This window comes from Brassica napus, chromosome A5 (genome assembly GCF_020379485.1).
Source record: "Brassica napus cultivar Da-Ae chromosome A5, Da-Ae, whole genome shotgun sequence".
Lineage (NCBI taxonomy): Eukaryota > Viridiplantae > Streptophyta > Magnoliopsida > Brassicales > Brassicaceae > Brassica > Brassica napus.
The window spans coordinates 15,260,087-15,278,226 of record NC_063438.1 but is presented as its reverse complement, the minus strand read 5'-3'; the positions used below and the strand labels follow the sequence as shown (position 1 = coordinate 15,278,226).

The window sequence follows — 18,140 nt, the reverse complement described above, 5'->3', positions numbered from 1 at the left end:
TCTAAGAATCAAAATGACCAAAATGTTTTATTAAAGAAGTAAATATACACTTATACCCCTAGGATTAACTAATCCAAATCTTAGGATTTAGAGTTAAGGGATGGGGATTTGAGTTTGAGGTTTAAAATTTTATAAAATATAAAATAAATATTAAAAATTTGAAAATAAAAATTTTAAAAATAGTTTCAAAAAGTATTTTCGAATTACAAAAAGAAAATTGTAAAAAATATATAAAAAAGATTTTCGAAAAACAAAATTAAAAAAAAAGGTAATAAAAAAGTTCGAATTTGAAAACATATAATCTAAAACTATATAAAAAATTATTTTTTTTATTTTTTTTTATATTTTTTTTTATTTTTTATATATCTAGGGTATTAGTGTCCTTTTACCTATTAAATGAAACATTTTGGTCATTTTCCTCCTTGTGATCAATTTTTGTGAACAAAACTTAAAAATTATCTATTTATGAGAATTGCCCATTATTTTATATTAAATTTTGAAATAATGATATAGATATTAAGTTAACATATTTATAATTTCTTTTACTTTGTTAGTTTACCTTGTTAGATAGTAATTTCTATTTATTTTGAAATATTGACATTTTTAGAAATAACAATCTAAAATGCTGATTTGTCACAATATGATTGGTGGCTTTAAATTCTATGTGGATGGCCTTGATAGCTGCTTTTATATAGTATAGATTGATTACAAAATAAATGTTACTCTCCAAAAATGATTCTCTATTAATAAGAAAAGGATATTATAGCGCTTATAACAGTCTTGCTATTTGTATAACGACGCTTGATTTTTTTTAGCGTTTGTCAATTTAAAAACGTTATGTTTGTTACGGTGGGAAAATAAAGAAATTTTGCTGCTTAATTTGTTACAATAAGGTACGTTCTCGTTCAATCGTTCTTCTTTGTTCTATCTCATTGAGAAAAAAATAACAATTATATCTTGATTAGGGTTCTTATCATCACTCATTCTCTCTCTCTCTCTCTCTCTGGCTCCAAATTCAATATCGAAACACTCGGTTGACTCAATGACAATCGCCGGCAGCCGCAACGAGTTGTCGAATCAAATGGAGGTGGGGTTAGATTCGTTTCAGAGACAAGTCGCGGAAAGGTTTATCGATCTAAATGCAGGAGAATGATAATGAGAATCCAAGCACGGCTGCTTCAAGCGCTTAAGCCATGGAATTGGAGAAGCCGAAGGCAAAGCAGCACAAGGAAGGAATTAGTTACATCAACAGCCGCGAAGCCATGGACTCATCACCTCGTCTCTAGCATCCTTCGCTCCTTCCCAGATTCTTCTTCAATTCCCCACTTTCCATCGGTCGGCAAAAGGGTTTTCGTCACCGGTCACTTTAAAGCAGAGAAACCTCCGTGAAGAATCAGTCCGACGAAGAAAGCTTCACCTTTTTCTTCATGATTATGTTGCAAAGTAGCCGAGTATGTCTGATTCTGTTTTTCGTTCTAATGGGGGTAGTGAAATTGAATTGTACATCAAGATTGGTCTGATGAGAATGATGTCAAGACGCTGTATTATAATGTATTGAAGGCATCAGGAAAGGAAGTGTCTTCACAAAACAACGAGGAGGTACTTCTGAACTTTAAAAATTGAAATTTTTATTGAGCTCTATTCTCGTTTCTATCACATTTTGACAAGTTGGGATTAGTTTGTTTGAGTTACAGTGCAGTGTCTTATCTATAGTGGTAAAGGATGAATTTTTATTCGGTTTATCTTTTAGCGTAATGCACATTTTGTTTCTGCATATTCCAGGTCTTGGGAAATGGTTTGACGCCATCTGCAGCTGATGTTGCTGTGTATGCAGATTTGCATTCTTCAGTGGTAATGACTGTTATAATGTTCTTGTTATATGTCGTTTCTGTGACATCTTTGTTTTCTTCCTGTTGGCGAAGACAGCGATGATGTTGAGAAGGAGATTTCTAGGCAAGCTTCCAAAACCAAGTCTGTTAAGGAAGTACGTTTCCCAATCTCACTCTGTTTCTTAGTTTTAGATTCTGCTAAGTAGTTAAAAGGTGTTGTGTTGAATTAGACTGAGGAGCATCATAACAAGGCGAGAGTCGTTGTCTTAGTTTAGATCAGTCCTTGTCAAATGTTCTGAATGACAAATGCTTTTTGTTTCTTATGGTCTTGTTTTCTTTGAGGTCTTGAAGGGTATTGTAAGAAATGGATAACATCAGTGAATTGTCTAATGAACTGTTGGTGAGGGTACTATCGTTAGTTCCAACATTCACTGTTTGTACTTATGGATTTTATCGACAAGAATCTGCCATTACATAGAGCTCCTGTCATAGAAAACTTGCGTCTTTCTTTATGGGAGTCAAGGGTGGGTTGAGATTGCTGTATATCGCTATCTACGTAAGCTGGACATTTCATTTTCTTCGGTTAAAAAAGAAAACATGGTTGCCAACAGCTTGTTTACTTGCAAAACGCTTGTGATCTTGAAACCTTGAACCAATACATGTCTTTTCATTTGTATAACATAATTCTACTTTCATCTGTTTTTGTGACCAAATTGTTCTGAAAGTGAGTGTTTCGGTTTGGTTGCGGACCGGTTCTAGATTGTCAGTACCTGATTTTTTTTCTATGATATAATATTTGGCAATTAAATATCTGAAATTACCGAAAAGTATTCGAAAAGCCAAAAGTATAATTAAAATCCAAAATTTAAAACATATTTATGAAAAACCAAAAGTATAATTAGTAACATACTTTACTCTCAAACTGTATACTTTAAAATTTACCATAATTATATAACCTAATCATACATTCATACTCCAGAATTCTAGTTTTAATTAACAAAAAAAATTATTTTTTTTCACAGTTATAACCGGATGTAATTTTTAAAAATTTAATTTTATAAATATATTTTTTGTTTATTTGTATGTGGTAATTGTAATTTGTTTTTTAAATAACAACATCCTAAACCCTAAACTTTAAACCCTAAACATAAATTTTAAAAATTCAATCTTTTCATAATGTAACTTCAATCTTAAACTTAAACTCAAAATTTAATCATTTAAAAATTATAATCTCAAATTTAAAACTTTGAACACTAAATATACACTCTAAATCTAATACCCTAAACCCCAAACCTAAACCCTACATATAAAGTCTTTAGTCTAATCTAATATTTTTAACATCAAGTCTTAAATTTAAAAGATCCTAAATTTATACTATCCAATACTTACAAAAGTTAATTTTCAAAATTTAAATTTTAACATTTTATTTTATATATCTAAACTATAAACCTACATATATATATATATATATATACCTCAAATCATATATTATCATTACTTTACATCAAAAACATTAGACCATATCACATATTTCAAATGCTATATCACATACATTAACATTTAAATAAAAACTGAATTTTAATGATGAAACCAAAATATAAAATCATATTTTTGTATTATCTAACATAGAAATTACTATACAAATCTACTAAGAGATAAAACAACATAAAATAGATAGAAAAAAAAATCTGTCATTGACCACTAATATTAATCTATCCATATCACATTCTTTACCATTGGATTGGATTTAATCTAACTATACTCTCTCTTTCTTTTTCTTCTTTCTCCGTGTCGACAGACTCTTTGACTATCTCTTTGCCTTTATTTTTTTTTCTTCTGAAAACTCATCTCTCTGTAGATTCTCTCTCAATCTTTAATATCCCTATCAACAAATTCAAAACTTTTTTTTTGATTAACCTGGGGGTATCCCAGGCCCATGGAGAGGCCCAGACTAATCCCCAAGAGGAGGTGCAGCCCACGGATAGATCCTCTCTCCGGGTATTCAAATGGGCCCTAAAGCATAGGCTCATTTCTGTGTTAGGTGACCAGGATAATTGTGACTTAGTTTCGCGCAGCAGGTGGATCGAACTTGAAACGTGTTGGCATCTCAGTCCCGTCTTCTTCCTCAGTCATCTCCTTCAATATCAAAGCATATTCTTCAAGCCATGGCTGGAGGAAGACATGACAACAACGCTGGATCTGTCTCTCTCTACTAGTTCAAATCTAATTTTATTTGTTTTGTTTTTAGGGTCGATTCAACAAATGAGAAGCTGAAGAGACGATGGTACATCCGCTCGTCACCACCACCATCGCTTCTCATATCCATCCGTCTTCACCGGGGTCATATTCTCATAGAAAGTCCTTGTCTTTGGCTCGATGCCATTCAAAGGAGATATCTTGCCGGAATCGGAACGAGCCGGAGTCGAAGAGGGAGTCGAGTCGGAGCTGTGTCGGATTATGTATGCGGAGGAAGACGGTGAGATGATGACACGGGAAGGAGAATTGGTGAAAAAGTTCGTGATGGTGGATGATGGAAGAAGACATCAGATGGTGTAGCTGACAGCGTGTTTGAAGTGTCGATGGTGGAGAATCCGGTAAAGGTGGCCGCGGAAGTGGAGCTCTGCGGCAAAGGAGGCGGAGGCGCGAAGAGTTAGGGATTTTTTTATGTTTTTTTTTGTTTATTTTTTGTTTACAATTAAAACAAATTTGGTTTAACGTGTAAACTGAATTTATTTGTAAACTGATTATAATTAATAAATAAATTTTAATTTTTTATTTCTAAATTAGTTTTGATTTGATTTTAATCAATTATTTTAAATTAATTAGTTTTTAATCAATTAATTTAATAAATTTTATCAATAATTAATTTAATTTTTAATTATAGTATTATATCTATGTCATTTTAACAATTTTGTAGAACCAATCGCTATCGATGTTTATTTAACTATAGCATCTAAAAGATCTGATATCAAAAGTGTCAGACCTATGATAATGGGCGCTGTCTGAGCGTTTTAGGAAACTCTATTATATCAAACTCATAGCATTTAACGACGCTATTAATATCCACATTTTCTGTAGTGATTTCTTCCTACTAAAGAGTTCTGGTAGTTCTTGTTATTTCTCGACTTCACCTTCTTAAGTAATACCAAGGGTTTATCGTAAAAAATTAACATATATAATTGAAAATTTGACTCAGTGACAATGGAGAAAATGATTTTTTTTCTCCTCCTCTTACTCATTTTTCTTTGCTCCTCTTCTCACCTTTCTGCTTAACGTCGATATGCATGTTCTCTGGTGGAGGTCTTGCCGTTGGGGTTCAAAATCTGCTCCAGGGGGAGATAGATCTGGCTTGCTGAGCTCTTCTTCCTCTAGAGCTTAGACGAGGCGTCGAGGGTTTTGTGGCAGAAGAAGTCAGCTTTTTAGGGCAAGGCTAAGGCGGATATAGTTTTCTCGTTGTAGATCTTTTCAGCGTTCTTAGCGGTGGAGGCACATGAGGTACATGACTGCCTCTCTCCTCTGGTTCATATTTGGTTGGTGTGCGAAGTCAGTTCTTCGGTGTGGAGTGGAGTGTGTAACTTTCTTTGTATCGAGGCTTGGTGTCCTGTCTTGGAAATAGGTCTAGATTAAGCTCAGGGGAGGCAGCAGATGTCTTGTTCTCTGTCGGCGCATGCTTAGGGTATTGGCAGTTGTGTGATTGTTGTTTCCTTGGGGGTTTAGCGTGTGCAGTTTAGGTACTGTTGTACTGAGTTGTCGTTTATGGTAGCTTATGTTTCAATGTCGAGGCTGCTCTCTGTTTTCTTGTTCCTCTCATGTCCTTCCATGTTTGAGAATCAAGATTGCTCTAGCCATTTTGCGAGTGGTTTTGAGTTTCTTTTAGTCATGCTTCATTGGTTTTCACTTCACCTCTCCAACGTGGCCAGCCCTGAGGCGTAAAGAAGACCGGTTTCAGGTTCTCTGGACCTTAGCTGAGAGCCTTAAATTGTGCTAGTTGGGTTCTGATTTCTGAAGATCTTGGTGTTTGATGTTGTCTCTACCGCATCCCATATTTGTTCTGAGGATGGATGGATGGATTTCGTTTGGTGGTTCCGAGATCATCCAGCATATTCAATCTTCACCTGCTGGTTCCCGAGGCCATATGTATCATCACAGCCTCTCTTCCATTCGGGGTTTGTAATGTCATGAAGAAAGTAAGCTTGAAGCGATCATTTAAGACTAGCTACTCCGGCAATGATTCCAAAAGAACCGGCATCCGAAGCAATGAGTTAAACCTCACTTTTTAAGTGGTTATCATCGAAGACAGAAAACATTTAATGATACTTTAACAATTTCAGAGCGCTCTAGCGAAACATATAGTGGGCAAACGAAGCTAGTATTGTAATTTTTGAATTAGAAAATTTTATTCAAACCAACCTTGTAATTAACACTTGAATTTCTGTTTCTTTTTTTGGTTGATTATATATATATATATATATATATATATATATATACACGATTTTTATTTTTTTTTGGTGTAAGAAAATACGATGTCTTCAATGTTAGAACTTAGAATATTCCAAATTAAACCCAAGAAAAATACTTCGGGGCTCCAAGTTTATTATACGTCACTGAATAAATAATTAGTTAAGTCAAAACCTTAAATGGTTGGTAGCCTCATAATAAGAATTAAATGTTTAAGCAATTATGTATATCAAAAGCAGTTAAGATCCCATATGGATTGAAGCTGCTGCATTTCAAAATACTCATCTCTATCGCATTGACCAAAAATTCGTCCGTACAACTCTTCATAATCATCCACTTCCAAATCCTGCATCCACCCCCTCCTCGGCGAGTCCAATGGAAATTCATTAATCGCCTGAATCTGATCCGGAGACAATCCGACCCGAGAATGTCCCTGACCCGACCCGAGATCTGCTTCAGTAGACGACACGCCCGGTTTAAACAGCAGTGCTGCCTCCTGAGCAGCAGCTTGAATGTGCTCGGAACTTGAGCTTTGCGGCTGAGGAAAACTGTCAGCAAGCTCCGGAAAGTTGACATGTGTCCCACGTCCTCGGAGGTGAATAGCCGCAACGTCGTAAGCAGCTGCGGCCATTTCGGCCGTCTCGTAGCTTCCGAGCCAAATACGGGTTTTCTTACCGGGTTCTCGGATTTCCGACACCCATTTTCCCCACTTCCTCTGGCGAACGCCTCTATAAGACACTTGGTCAACAGAGAATTGTTCTAGTTGACCAACATTTTTGTTTTCCATGTAACTAATACAAACGTGTTTAATACCTATGAGAGGGGTGTGTGTTTTGAAATGTGCTTAATTAGATCGAGGACAGAGTTATAGAGTCCGTGTTTAAGTGGAATCGTATATATAGAGAGTAAAAGAACAGACATGAAATGATGGGATGGAAGTTTTGTGGATGACTTTGTTTGGTTTCAGGTGAAGTGAGCTTCCCACGTAGTTACCTGTGGAGTGGGACTATGCTGTCATGCATGCATGTGTCTAATTCTACAGAATCGATGGGTTTCTATAATTTAAAAAGCTGTTTTTTTAACATGAATAAACAAGTGCATTTTTCGAAAGCTGTTTTAAATAAATAAATAAGTGAATAAATAGGTGCATTTTCAGCTATAATCTCTGCTAAACATTATAGGATATTCAAAACAATTTATATTTTCATTGAAAATCAGTATTATTGCCATTTTTTTACAACTTGATTATATCATCCCAACCATTTAATATTTAACACAAACATTAAAATAAATTAGATATAAAACAATAAAAATATATTACAGGTAAAAATCATAAGGCTTTTTGCAGAATTGACCTACAACTTAAAGTCAAACACAAAACTAACCTCTTTATTTTTTGAAAATTGGTTTTGCCCTATTCACCCCACAAGTTCATATAATTCACGAAAATGCCATAAATTTTTTTCTTCTTTCGAAAATGACATTTTTACTCTCTCACCCTCATCATCTTCAAGTAATTACAAGATTGCCATTGTCATCAATACCCTAACCACCGTGAACAACCAATTTGAAGCTCTTAATGCTCCCAAAATTGAGTTACCCTTCTTCTTTTTCCATTCTTATGAACTAAACACAACATATCTCTCACTTTCTCTCCACATTGAGCTAAAAAAAACCAAGATTTTGATTTTACATTTTTTATGGTTCATAAAGTCATATAAGCTAACGATTATGGGTGGGTCACTTTCGTTTGAGATTCTGTGTGCTTGGAGAAGCCTTATGTGTGTTAAGGAAGTTATCTCACCAATTTAAGGTATGAAATCAAATTTTTTTCCAGATCTGTTCGTCAGACGACTTACATGGGAAGTCGTCTGGCAGTAGACGACTTACCTGGAAGTCGTCTGGTCAACGCAGAAGTTATTTTTGCAATTGACTTTGAAATATGTTTTCTGAGACGACTGAAAGTTAAGTCGTCTGATTTTGTTTGGTTACAAAAAAATCTCCAAAGAACCTAGACGACTTACATTTCAGTGGTCATAGGTTAGTTTTGCATTTGACTGGATTATTTCAGAAGTTTGACTTTCCCGGACGACTTACATTTCAGTCGTCTGGTGAAAATTGAAATATCAATATTTTATTAACACTATACGACTTACAATTAAGTCGTTATAGGTTAGTTTTGCAATTGAAAAAAAAACTTCAATATTTAATCATACCCAGACGACTTACAATTCAGTCATCCGCCCGACGACTTACATGTAAGTCGTCCATGATTTTATTCCGAGATTCTGGCCAAACCTCGTAAATCTTGGACGACTTACAAGTAAGTCGTCTGACAGACGACTGAATTGTAAGTCGTCTATATATAATTAAATATTAAAGTTTTTTTTTCAATTGCTAAAACTAACCTATGACGACTTAATTGTAAGTCGTCTAGTTTAAAAAAAATATTGATATTTTAATTTTCACGAGACGACTGAAATGTAAGTCGTCCAGGAAAGTCAAACTTCTGAAATAATCCAGTCAAATGCAAAACTAACCTATGACGACTGAAATGTAAGTCGTCTAGCTTTTTTGGAGTTTTTTTTTAACAAAACAAAAGTAGACGACTTATTTTTCAGTCGTCTCAAATAACAGATTTCAAAGTCAATTGCAAAAATAACCTCTGCGTTGACCAGACGACTTATAATTTAGTCATCTGGAATACTTAGATTGAAGTCGTCTGCGTCAATGTTTAATAAACTTGCATTTTCTCTAAAACTATAAAGACTTTTTAACATTTTCTTGTTAATTCATGTTTATTAATGAATATTTGGGCTACTGAATGAAATTTATAACTTAATTGGTGATATTTATGAGGTTACCAACATTCACGTTAATTAAAGTTTCTAACTGATCCGAGAAGACTTCAGTGGAAGTCTTCTCCGCTAGTTTTTATGTCTTCTACGTTAGTTTTTGAATAATTTGTATTTTTAAGAGTGATAGGTAACTTCAAGATATGTAAAACTCATATTTACAAAATATGTTCTCTCCCTTAGTTTTACTAAATTTGATTAAGTTTTTCAACGCAAACTTATAAAAAATATGATATGCTTTGACTAGTTACTATTGTTTGTTTCCATCTCTTAAGTATTATTGTTATAGACAATAATAATGATTATTGTTATGAGTTGGAAAAAGGGATAAAATGCTTCTTAAAATGTTAAATCAATATAAAGCTACCAACATTCTTGTTTATTAAGAAGAGAAAAAAACCATTGGAGTTTATTATTGCATATGAGAGATCCAAAGATAAGAAAAAGGCTACTGAAGTCTATTATTTCATTGATTTGTAAATGTGTAAACACATTGTTAGCACATGTATTACATCTTGGGAAACATTATTACTGATTTTACAAAAAATTCACAACTAAAAGAGTAGACATGCAATTCACAAAACAGACCACAAACAAAACTATTATAGATCATTCCTCTACAAATACAATCTTGGACTCCACTTGATATGGAAGAAGACTTTGTCAGAAGACTTCCAGGAAGTCCAGATGACTTTCAGGAAGTCCAGACGACTTCCATATGACTTTCAGGAAGTCGAGACGACTTTCAGGAAGTCCATACGACTTTCAGGAAGTCTAGACGACTGAAGTGGAAGTAGTCTGGAAGACTTCCTGGAAGTCGTCTAGTGCATTATATTTTAGACGACTAACATGTAAGTCGTCACAGAAGTCTTCCAGATCTGAAAAACCTGCATATCAAATCCAGATCTGAAAAACCTGCATATCCAAAAATGTTCAAATGGCTTAAAAACAGAAAAAATAAGTGGAAGACTAGATAAATCTACCTTTATAGAACACACAAAAATACATATCTAAAATTAATAGATCTACTTTTAAATTAGTGGCAGATGAGTATCATCTGATTAAAAACCTGCAAAAGAGATAGATTATTAAGAAATACATGAGACAAAACTAAAAAATTCATATAAAGTTTGGTGTTTTCAAGTCAAAGAGATTAGAGTGGGTTTGGAGAGTTTTAGTTTGGGAAAAAAGTAAGAACTTTATACAACAAGAAGTTACCAAATAAAGAAAATTCAGAAATAAAAACTTACCAAAACGCTCAGATCTATTATGAAAGGGAGACTTCGTCAGAAGACTTCCATGAAGTCCAGATGACTTCCAGGAAGTCCAGACGACTGGAAGACTTCCTCGAAGTCGTCTAGACTGTATAGAAGTCATCTGGACTTCAAATCTAGATCTGAAAAACCTGCATATCCAAAAACGTTGAAATGACTTAAAAATAGAGAAAATGAGTGGAAGATTAGATAAATCTACCTTTATAGAACACACAAAAATACATATCTAAAATTAATAGATCTACCTTTAAATTTGTGGAAGATGAGTACCATCTGACTAAAAACCTGCAAAAGAGATAGATTAGTAAATAAATACATGAGACAAAACTGAAAAATTCATATAAAGTTTGGTGTTTTCAAGTCAAAGAGATTAGAGAGAGGTTGAAGAGTTTTAGAATGATGAACATTACATTTTTGTTGCAACCATTTGAGAGGAGGAGAGAAAATGTGTAAATTTTTCTTTATATAGGGAGACAAAAGATCCAATTAGGTTAAATATTTTTGATTCAGACGACTTCCTAGACGACTTACTTGTAAGTCATCCAAAAGAGTTTAATATTTTTAGCGGGAAATTAAAATATTTTTAGCGGGAAACTAAAATAGAAGACTTTCCAGACGAATCGTCTGGTTTAAATTATTTAAGCGGGAAAATAATTTTTTAAAAAATTTTAGGCGGGAATATTTGGACGACTTACATGTAAGTCATCTGTTTTAATTTCTTCACCAGACGACTGAAATGTAAGTCGTCTAGACCCTAAACATAACCCCTAAACTTAATTAACTAACTATACACTTCATAAAATCAAATTAAACTTAAAATGTGTTTACTATACACAAAAATAAACACGTATAGGTAAAAAATTAATTTTTCAAAAAAACATTCAAGCTTTCCAAAATCTAACCCCAAGAATACATACAATACTACAACATATGTTGCCAAATCCTATACCAAAGAATACCATGATTCACTACCTATACTCATCTATGTTGAAAACAATTCAATTTTGTTATATTTTAATTTATATCACTTAAAACTGTTTATAATTACATGATTTTAATTTTTCGCTTATCAAAATATTTTTTAAAAAATTTATAAATTATTTTTAAGATCAGCTACACCAGAAGACTTACTTTGAAGTTGTCCAGACGACTTCCAGCATCTCAGACGACTTACTAGGGCTATATCGTAAAAATAGCTTCTGTTTTTTTTGTTTGGTCACAAGAGGCTGGACTGTAATTTCACAAGGCTTTTAGGTTAGTTTTGCATTTGATTCAAGTTTGAGTATAGGTTTAGGGTTAAAATCAAGTTGTGGATTAGTTTTGGCAAATTCCCCAAAATCATATTAACCATTTACATATATATATATTTAACAGAATATATTAAAATATGTTTTTCAAACATTTTTCAAAAATTGTTTGGTTTTCGGTGCGGATTGGGTTTGATATTGGTTTTCAGTTATAACACTTGAAAAACCGTTCAAGTATATAAGTCTTGTCTAATAGATTATGAGACTTTGATTTTCAGGTCGATTCCGAGTCAAGTTTTTTAGGTATGAATATTCTTGACTAATTATGGTAGATAACTATTAAGAAAATATAATATGTTACAAATTTTAAGAATAAATCTTAAAAATAAATTTTGAAATGCATATAGTACAAATGTATAGTTCTGCAACTTGACATAATTAATATAGTTACCAAAAGTTATATTAACTTAGATATGATTACAGAAAAACACAAATATAAAAATTAAAAACAAAAAAAATATACTCGCCATTTAAAAGTGCGCATCAGAATCTAGTATTCATATAATTTAGCATTATTTATTTATAGTTATATTTTCAAATACTTATATAATTTGAGATTTATTTTTTAAAAGAAAATCAATAGTTACATGTCTTTAATAACAAAATTTATACATGAAAAAAAGAAAAAGAAAAATGCATACATGGTTTTCTCAACAAAAACATACATGATCTTCAAATAGCCCGAAACGACTTCGTAAGGATCTAATTTTACTATCCTTGCTGGCAGTTATACGATTATTGATTATTTTTTCTTAGGGCCTGACTGGTTCAAACGCATCGATTGCGGTTGCGGGAGTTTGTGGATGCGGGCAGTTGCGGTTTCTAGCGGTTTTAAGAGATTTGTATGACTGGTACTGCGGTTAAAAATTAGTGCGTTTGCGGGTGACTTATGACTGGTTAACTACCAAATGCGGTAACAGTCAAATAATAAATTAATAATATTTACATTTAATATAATTATAAAAATATAAAAAATTATAAAATTATAATAAATATAAAATTTATATTTAGAAAGTTAAAATTTTAATTTTTGAAAAATTATTGAAATTGTTTTTATTATAAAATTTTATAATATTAATTAAAATATAATAGATATATTTTAATATTTTAATAATTTCAATTTTAAATTTTTTATTAAATATTTTTACTTTTGTATATATATTGTTTAAAAAAAAAATTTTTTTACCCTCCCGCAACCGTCCGCAACCACAAACGCTAGCTGGAGCCAGTTTTGAATTTATGAGATTCATAGCGGTTTGAAGCGGCTTAAAGCGATTTGAGTGATTGTTGCAAACCGCCGATAACCGCTACCAATCGTAAAAGCTGCGTTTGCGGGTGGTAGCGGGAAAACCAGTCGTCCCCTTAGTCAGTTTAGTAGATTGTGTTTTTTTTTGTAAACTTTTTAGACCAAATGCAAAGAAAATTTATTAATTGGTTCGTACGTCTTTCTTTTTTTGACAAAAACTTACTTATACTTCTTTCTTACATTTTAAAATACTTATAAGTTATAACATTGATTTTAAATTAAGGTTTCGATTGGCAATGTTGTACAGCCAATTATGTTAATGCCACCGATTTTTAAAAATAATATAAAACATTTTTTTTTCTTTTATATCTCCCCGCTGCTGTTTATACGGACAACATCGCTGCTTTTTTTTTTATATATTTAGAATTGTGAGCACATCCTTTATATATTAAAAGATAAACATGGTAATAAATGCGTTCATATTATAATGAACATAAGACAGTTTCATAGCAATTTAAGAATTAGTATGTTGACGTATCACAGTGTAGAAAGCTTCTTAGCTAAACTCTATATAAATGTGTCAACACTATATACATTACGTTTTTTTCAATATAAAACTCACATGTAGGATTCAAATAAAATTCACGTTATCCGAAATTTTCGGTTCGAATCAAAATGGATAACGAATCAAAAACCAATTATATATATAAAATATTATTTTTATTGTTTACAGATTGAGCTGGACAAAGTATTCATAAATTTTGATTCAATTCGTTATATGTTTTGACTCGAACCGAAAAATCTGGATATTCGTAACTCTACTAAGAAAAAAAAAAAATGCAATATTTGCAAAAAAAAGTAAATCACAAATACTAATATTATTAGGAACGAATATCCAATTCAATCCGCTATCTACATATAAATACATATATTTAAAGAATTATATATATAAGTTATATATTATAGTTTATATAAGTTTTACAACATTTTAATTTATTATATTAGGTATTAGAATTTAAAAGGTTAAATAATGTTTTATTTTTGTAGTAAAATATTATTATTTTTAGATTTCTTCATTTATTTTAAAAACATTTATTTTGCTTACAGATCAAATCGGATATCCTTTAAAATTCTAAAATTTTTGGATATCCGAGACACCAAATATCCATGTGGCTAAGGATCAAATGGACACAAATGCCTCCAAATATCCGAAAATTCGATCCTTGCCCACCCCTATTTATGGATAAAATTTGATTTTATTAATATAAAATTTATTTTACTAATGTCTAGGTCTATTTTATTTTAAATTCATTTTCTTTTAAGAATTTTATATGTCATGTGTTATTTTGAACAAAAATATCATTTAATATTAATTAACATAATTTTTATATATTTATCAACCACCTTTATATACTTTTACATACACATACATGTGGACTTTGACGTAAACACCTTATAACTAAATATTCACCACAACTGAAGTATCTAATTTTCTTGGTAGTTGAAATATAATTTTTCTTAATGCTTATGTCTCTATCGACCAAATTGTAATGAAATGATTTGTTTTAATAATTTTATTTTCTTTTTCTTTAACTATTATATATCCGTTTAGAAGCTACAATAAGAAACCATTGGTTCGACATCAAAACTATCTAAAATTCAGAACATGAAAGCAAACAAATAATAGTAAATTTTGGTTATCACCGGAAAAACCAAAAACATAAAACATTTCAACTGAACAAACCAAAATAAATATTGATTTAGAATGATTGTTATATTTTAGGAAATTCAATCTAACTTAAAACCAAACCGATATCCAACTTAACCAGATTTACTGTCTCCTTATTAAAAAAATAATGAATTTAATAATCATATTCCACGTAAGACGCGAATTATTACCTAGTATTTATTATTTCTAAATATATGATTTTCTAAAGTTCAGTACTAATCAAGTAATCATACAGAATATTAAATGGTTTTGATAAGAAAAAATAGGTACTTATTATTTAGATAGTCTTAAAATTTTGAGTTTCTATAAATCTGTTGTCCAATAATTCCTTTTTAGTATTTTGATATCACCAAGTAAATGGTTTTAGTAAATGTAATCATTTACTATTTGAAATGCTGATTACAGTAATTGTTCTCTACTTTTCTATGTGTTGGTTTGAACTTTCAAGCACGCGTTGGTTTAATTCGTAGTCTCTCGAATCTTGATTATCCCATAAAACAGCATAACACGATTTTTGAACGTATGTCCAAGAGTCAAGATGTAGAAAAAAAGGAGCACGAGACCTGACAGAAGTGTGATGATGACATTTACTCTCAAAGAATATGAAATCTGTATCTACCCATAGACTATCAAGTTGACCAAATTAGTGTAGAGTTCGTTACGAAGGTGCGGAGAAAGAGAAATCTATCAATGTTAACCAAAACACGATTTAATAGATGTAAACTACTGAAGCCAGACTGTCATCCAAAATGTTTCACAAAAAAGAAAAAGAAAAAAAAAAGACTGTCATCCAAATAATTTATTGGATTATAGTAAAGCCTCGCGTGTCGAATTTTCCACTAAAAGAAAATAAATGGTTACGTGAGGTCACTACCACCGCCACTAACCACCACACTCGCAATCCGTACGGACCTGGATAATCCGGTGGTCAAAAAGGTCTCCATGTCAATCTCACCGTCCATATTCTCGAGGGACCCTACATATGAATGAATATAACAAAAATAACTTTTCAGTCTATTCCTTTTTTCCAAAGATAAATCAGCCTATTCGGGTGCAATCATATGATCACTAATGCACCGGATCCCATCAGAATTCCGCAGTTAAGCGTGCTTGGGCGAGAGTAGTATTAGAATAGTTGATCTTCCGGGAAGTCCTCGTGTTGCACCCCTAAAAAAAAAGGTGTTTCAAAAAAAAATCAGCCTATTCATTTGAACTCTCACATATGTCTTTTTTTTTTTTTGAAACAACTCTCATATATGTCTATTTGTTCAATAATTTACTATATTATGACCGGCTCTTGAAATGACGAGTATATTTTTTTTTTAATTTTTTTTTGAAAATTTTAATTTTTATATTTTGTTTTTCTTGTAATCATATTTGTGTTTAATATTAATTTGAATTTTTGGTAACTATATTAAATATATCAAATTGCATAACTATACATTTATGCCATATGCATTTCAGAAATTAATTTTAAATTTTATTCATAAAGGTTGCAACATATTATATTTTCTTAGTACCTAACATAATTAGTCAGGAATATTTGTACCTAAAAAAATCGTTTCAGAATCGACTCGAAAATCACAATCTCATACTTTATTAGACCTTACTTATATATTTGAATGGTTCTTAAAGTGTTATATCCGAAAACTAATATCAAACTCGATCCGCACCAAAAACTGAACAATTTTTTTGAAAAATATTTTTAAAAATCTAATTTTTAAATATTCTGATATATATATATATATATATATATGTGTAAGTAGGTTAATATGGTATTCACTAACTTTAAGTAAAATCACATTTAATAAATATTTTTTAATCGAATAACCTATTTAAAACCCATTAAACTAAATGAGTTTTTATGAATATTTATTTCTATTAAAATTCCACTTAAACCTGGTTAAACCCAATTTTTAACATCATGTGCTTTGTTAATTGATAAACTTAATGTCTATGTAAAATATTTAAAATTTGAATAAACTAATGTCTAGTTGAATAAATTAATCTAGATTCTGACCCGCCCTTTCAAAAGGCGGGTATATTTTTTGTTTTAACTATAATAAATTTAATTTTTTATTTTTGTTTTTTTTTTAATAATATTTGTGTTCCATATTAATTTAATTAATTATTTAAACTTTATTCCTAAAGTCTGCAACATATTATATTTTCTTAGTAGTTACCTAACATAATTAATAAAGAATATTCTTACCCAAAAAAACCAACTTGGAATCGACCCAGAAATCAAAGTCTCATACTCTATTAGACCTGACCTATATATTCGAGCGGTTCTTATGATGTTATATCCGAAAACCAATATCAGTCCAACCCGCACCGAAAACCGAACAAATTTTTGAAAAATGTTCTGTTAAATACATATAGATATCAAAATGAGTTAATATGGTCTTCACTGACTTTAAATAAAATCACATTTAACCATGAGTCTTTATGATTTCAAATGAGCTTTGATATTTATAAAATTGCGACAAACATGAAAAAGTATGATTACTTAAATTAAGTTGTAACCATTATATTTATGAGAGTGATCATTGTTGTATGTAGTCTAACAATACTGTGGTATGAGTTTAGCTCGAAAGAATTTTGCAAATCTCTACAATAATAATTTATTTTTATAGAAATCAAAAGATCGAATTCACAAACTCACTTTCGTATTGCTTTAGAAAAATAACTAAAAAACTAAAGCTTAATCACCTCTCACAATTTGTCGGTGATACAACAACATATATAGGACTAGATAATCCTAATCCTATTAGTAATTATTCTTTCAGTATTTCCTAATCTCTATTGATAAACATAACATTAGATTTAGGATAGCTTGTGGTTCAAGCTAGCTCCCAAGCTTAAACCAACAGTCTCCCCTTTAAGCTTGATTTCATCTTCACATACTACTTGCATTCCAATAAAACTCCTCATATCAGCAAAACGAACTCGGCTAAGGGACTTAGTAAGTATATCAGTTCGTTGCTTATTTACCGGGACGTGTTCCACCTCAACTTGATCGTTTTCAACGCACTCTCGTATGAAGTGAAACCTCCTGTGAATGTGTTTGCTTCGACCATGAAAAACGGGGTTCTTAGTGAGTGCAATCACAGACTTATTATCAACCCGTATAACCACCCTTTTGCAACCATCACCCACGACTTCACTTAACAGTTCCTGGAGCCATATGGCTTTCTTCGCAGCTTCCGTGGCGGCCATAAGTTCTGCCTCACGGGATGATAATGCCACAATCTCTTGCTTTTGAGAACACCAGGTTATGGGACTGTCTCCAAGATAAAAGATATATCCGGTTGTACTCTTGCCATCATCATCGTCGACATTGTGAGAACTATCACTGAATCCCACCAATGCTTGCCTTGACGATCGTGTAAACCTCAAACCAAGATTAGTAGTACCTCGCAATTACCTCAGTACTTGTTTC

At 31.7% G+C, this 18,140-nt stretch overlaps 1 protein-coding gene, 1 long non-coding RNA gene and 1 pseudogene across 2 annotated transcripts; 2 read left to right on the top strand and 1 right to left on the bottom strand.

Annotated features, from left to right (window-relative positions):
- Nucleotides 1-746: 746 nt before the first annotated feature.
- On the top strand, nucleotides 747-4,612 carry LOC111206449. The gene is made up of 2 exons (XR_002658718.2): nucleotides 747-1,599; nucleotides 1,783-4,612. It is a non-coding gene; the product is annotated as an uncharacterized LOC111206449 (long non-coding RNA).
- A 1,330-nt stretch (nucleotides 4,613-5,942) lies between these two features.
- Nucleotides 5,943-7,589, bottom strand: LOC125608913 (ethylene-responsive transcription factor ERF022-like). Its single transcript, XM_048779558.1, has one exon. It carries the CDS (start codon nucleotides 7,072-7,074, stop codon nucleotides 6,517-6,519), a length of 558 nt encoding a protein of 185 aa, XP_048635515.1. The 5' UTR covers nucleotides 7,075-7,589; the 3' UTR covers nucleotides 5,943-6,516.
- Nucleotides 7,590-15,747: 8,158 nt separating this feature from the next.
- LOC125609751 lies at nucleotides 15,748-15,866 on the top strand (annotated as a pseudogene).
- The last annotated feature ends 2,274 nt before the right edge of the window (nucleotides 15,867-18,140 follow it).

Coding starts and splice junctions, on each gene's coding strand:
- LOC125608913 (XM_048779558.1), bottom strand. CDS start 7,074: ATGGAAAACAAAAATGTTGGTCAACTAGAACAATTCTCTGTTGACCAA.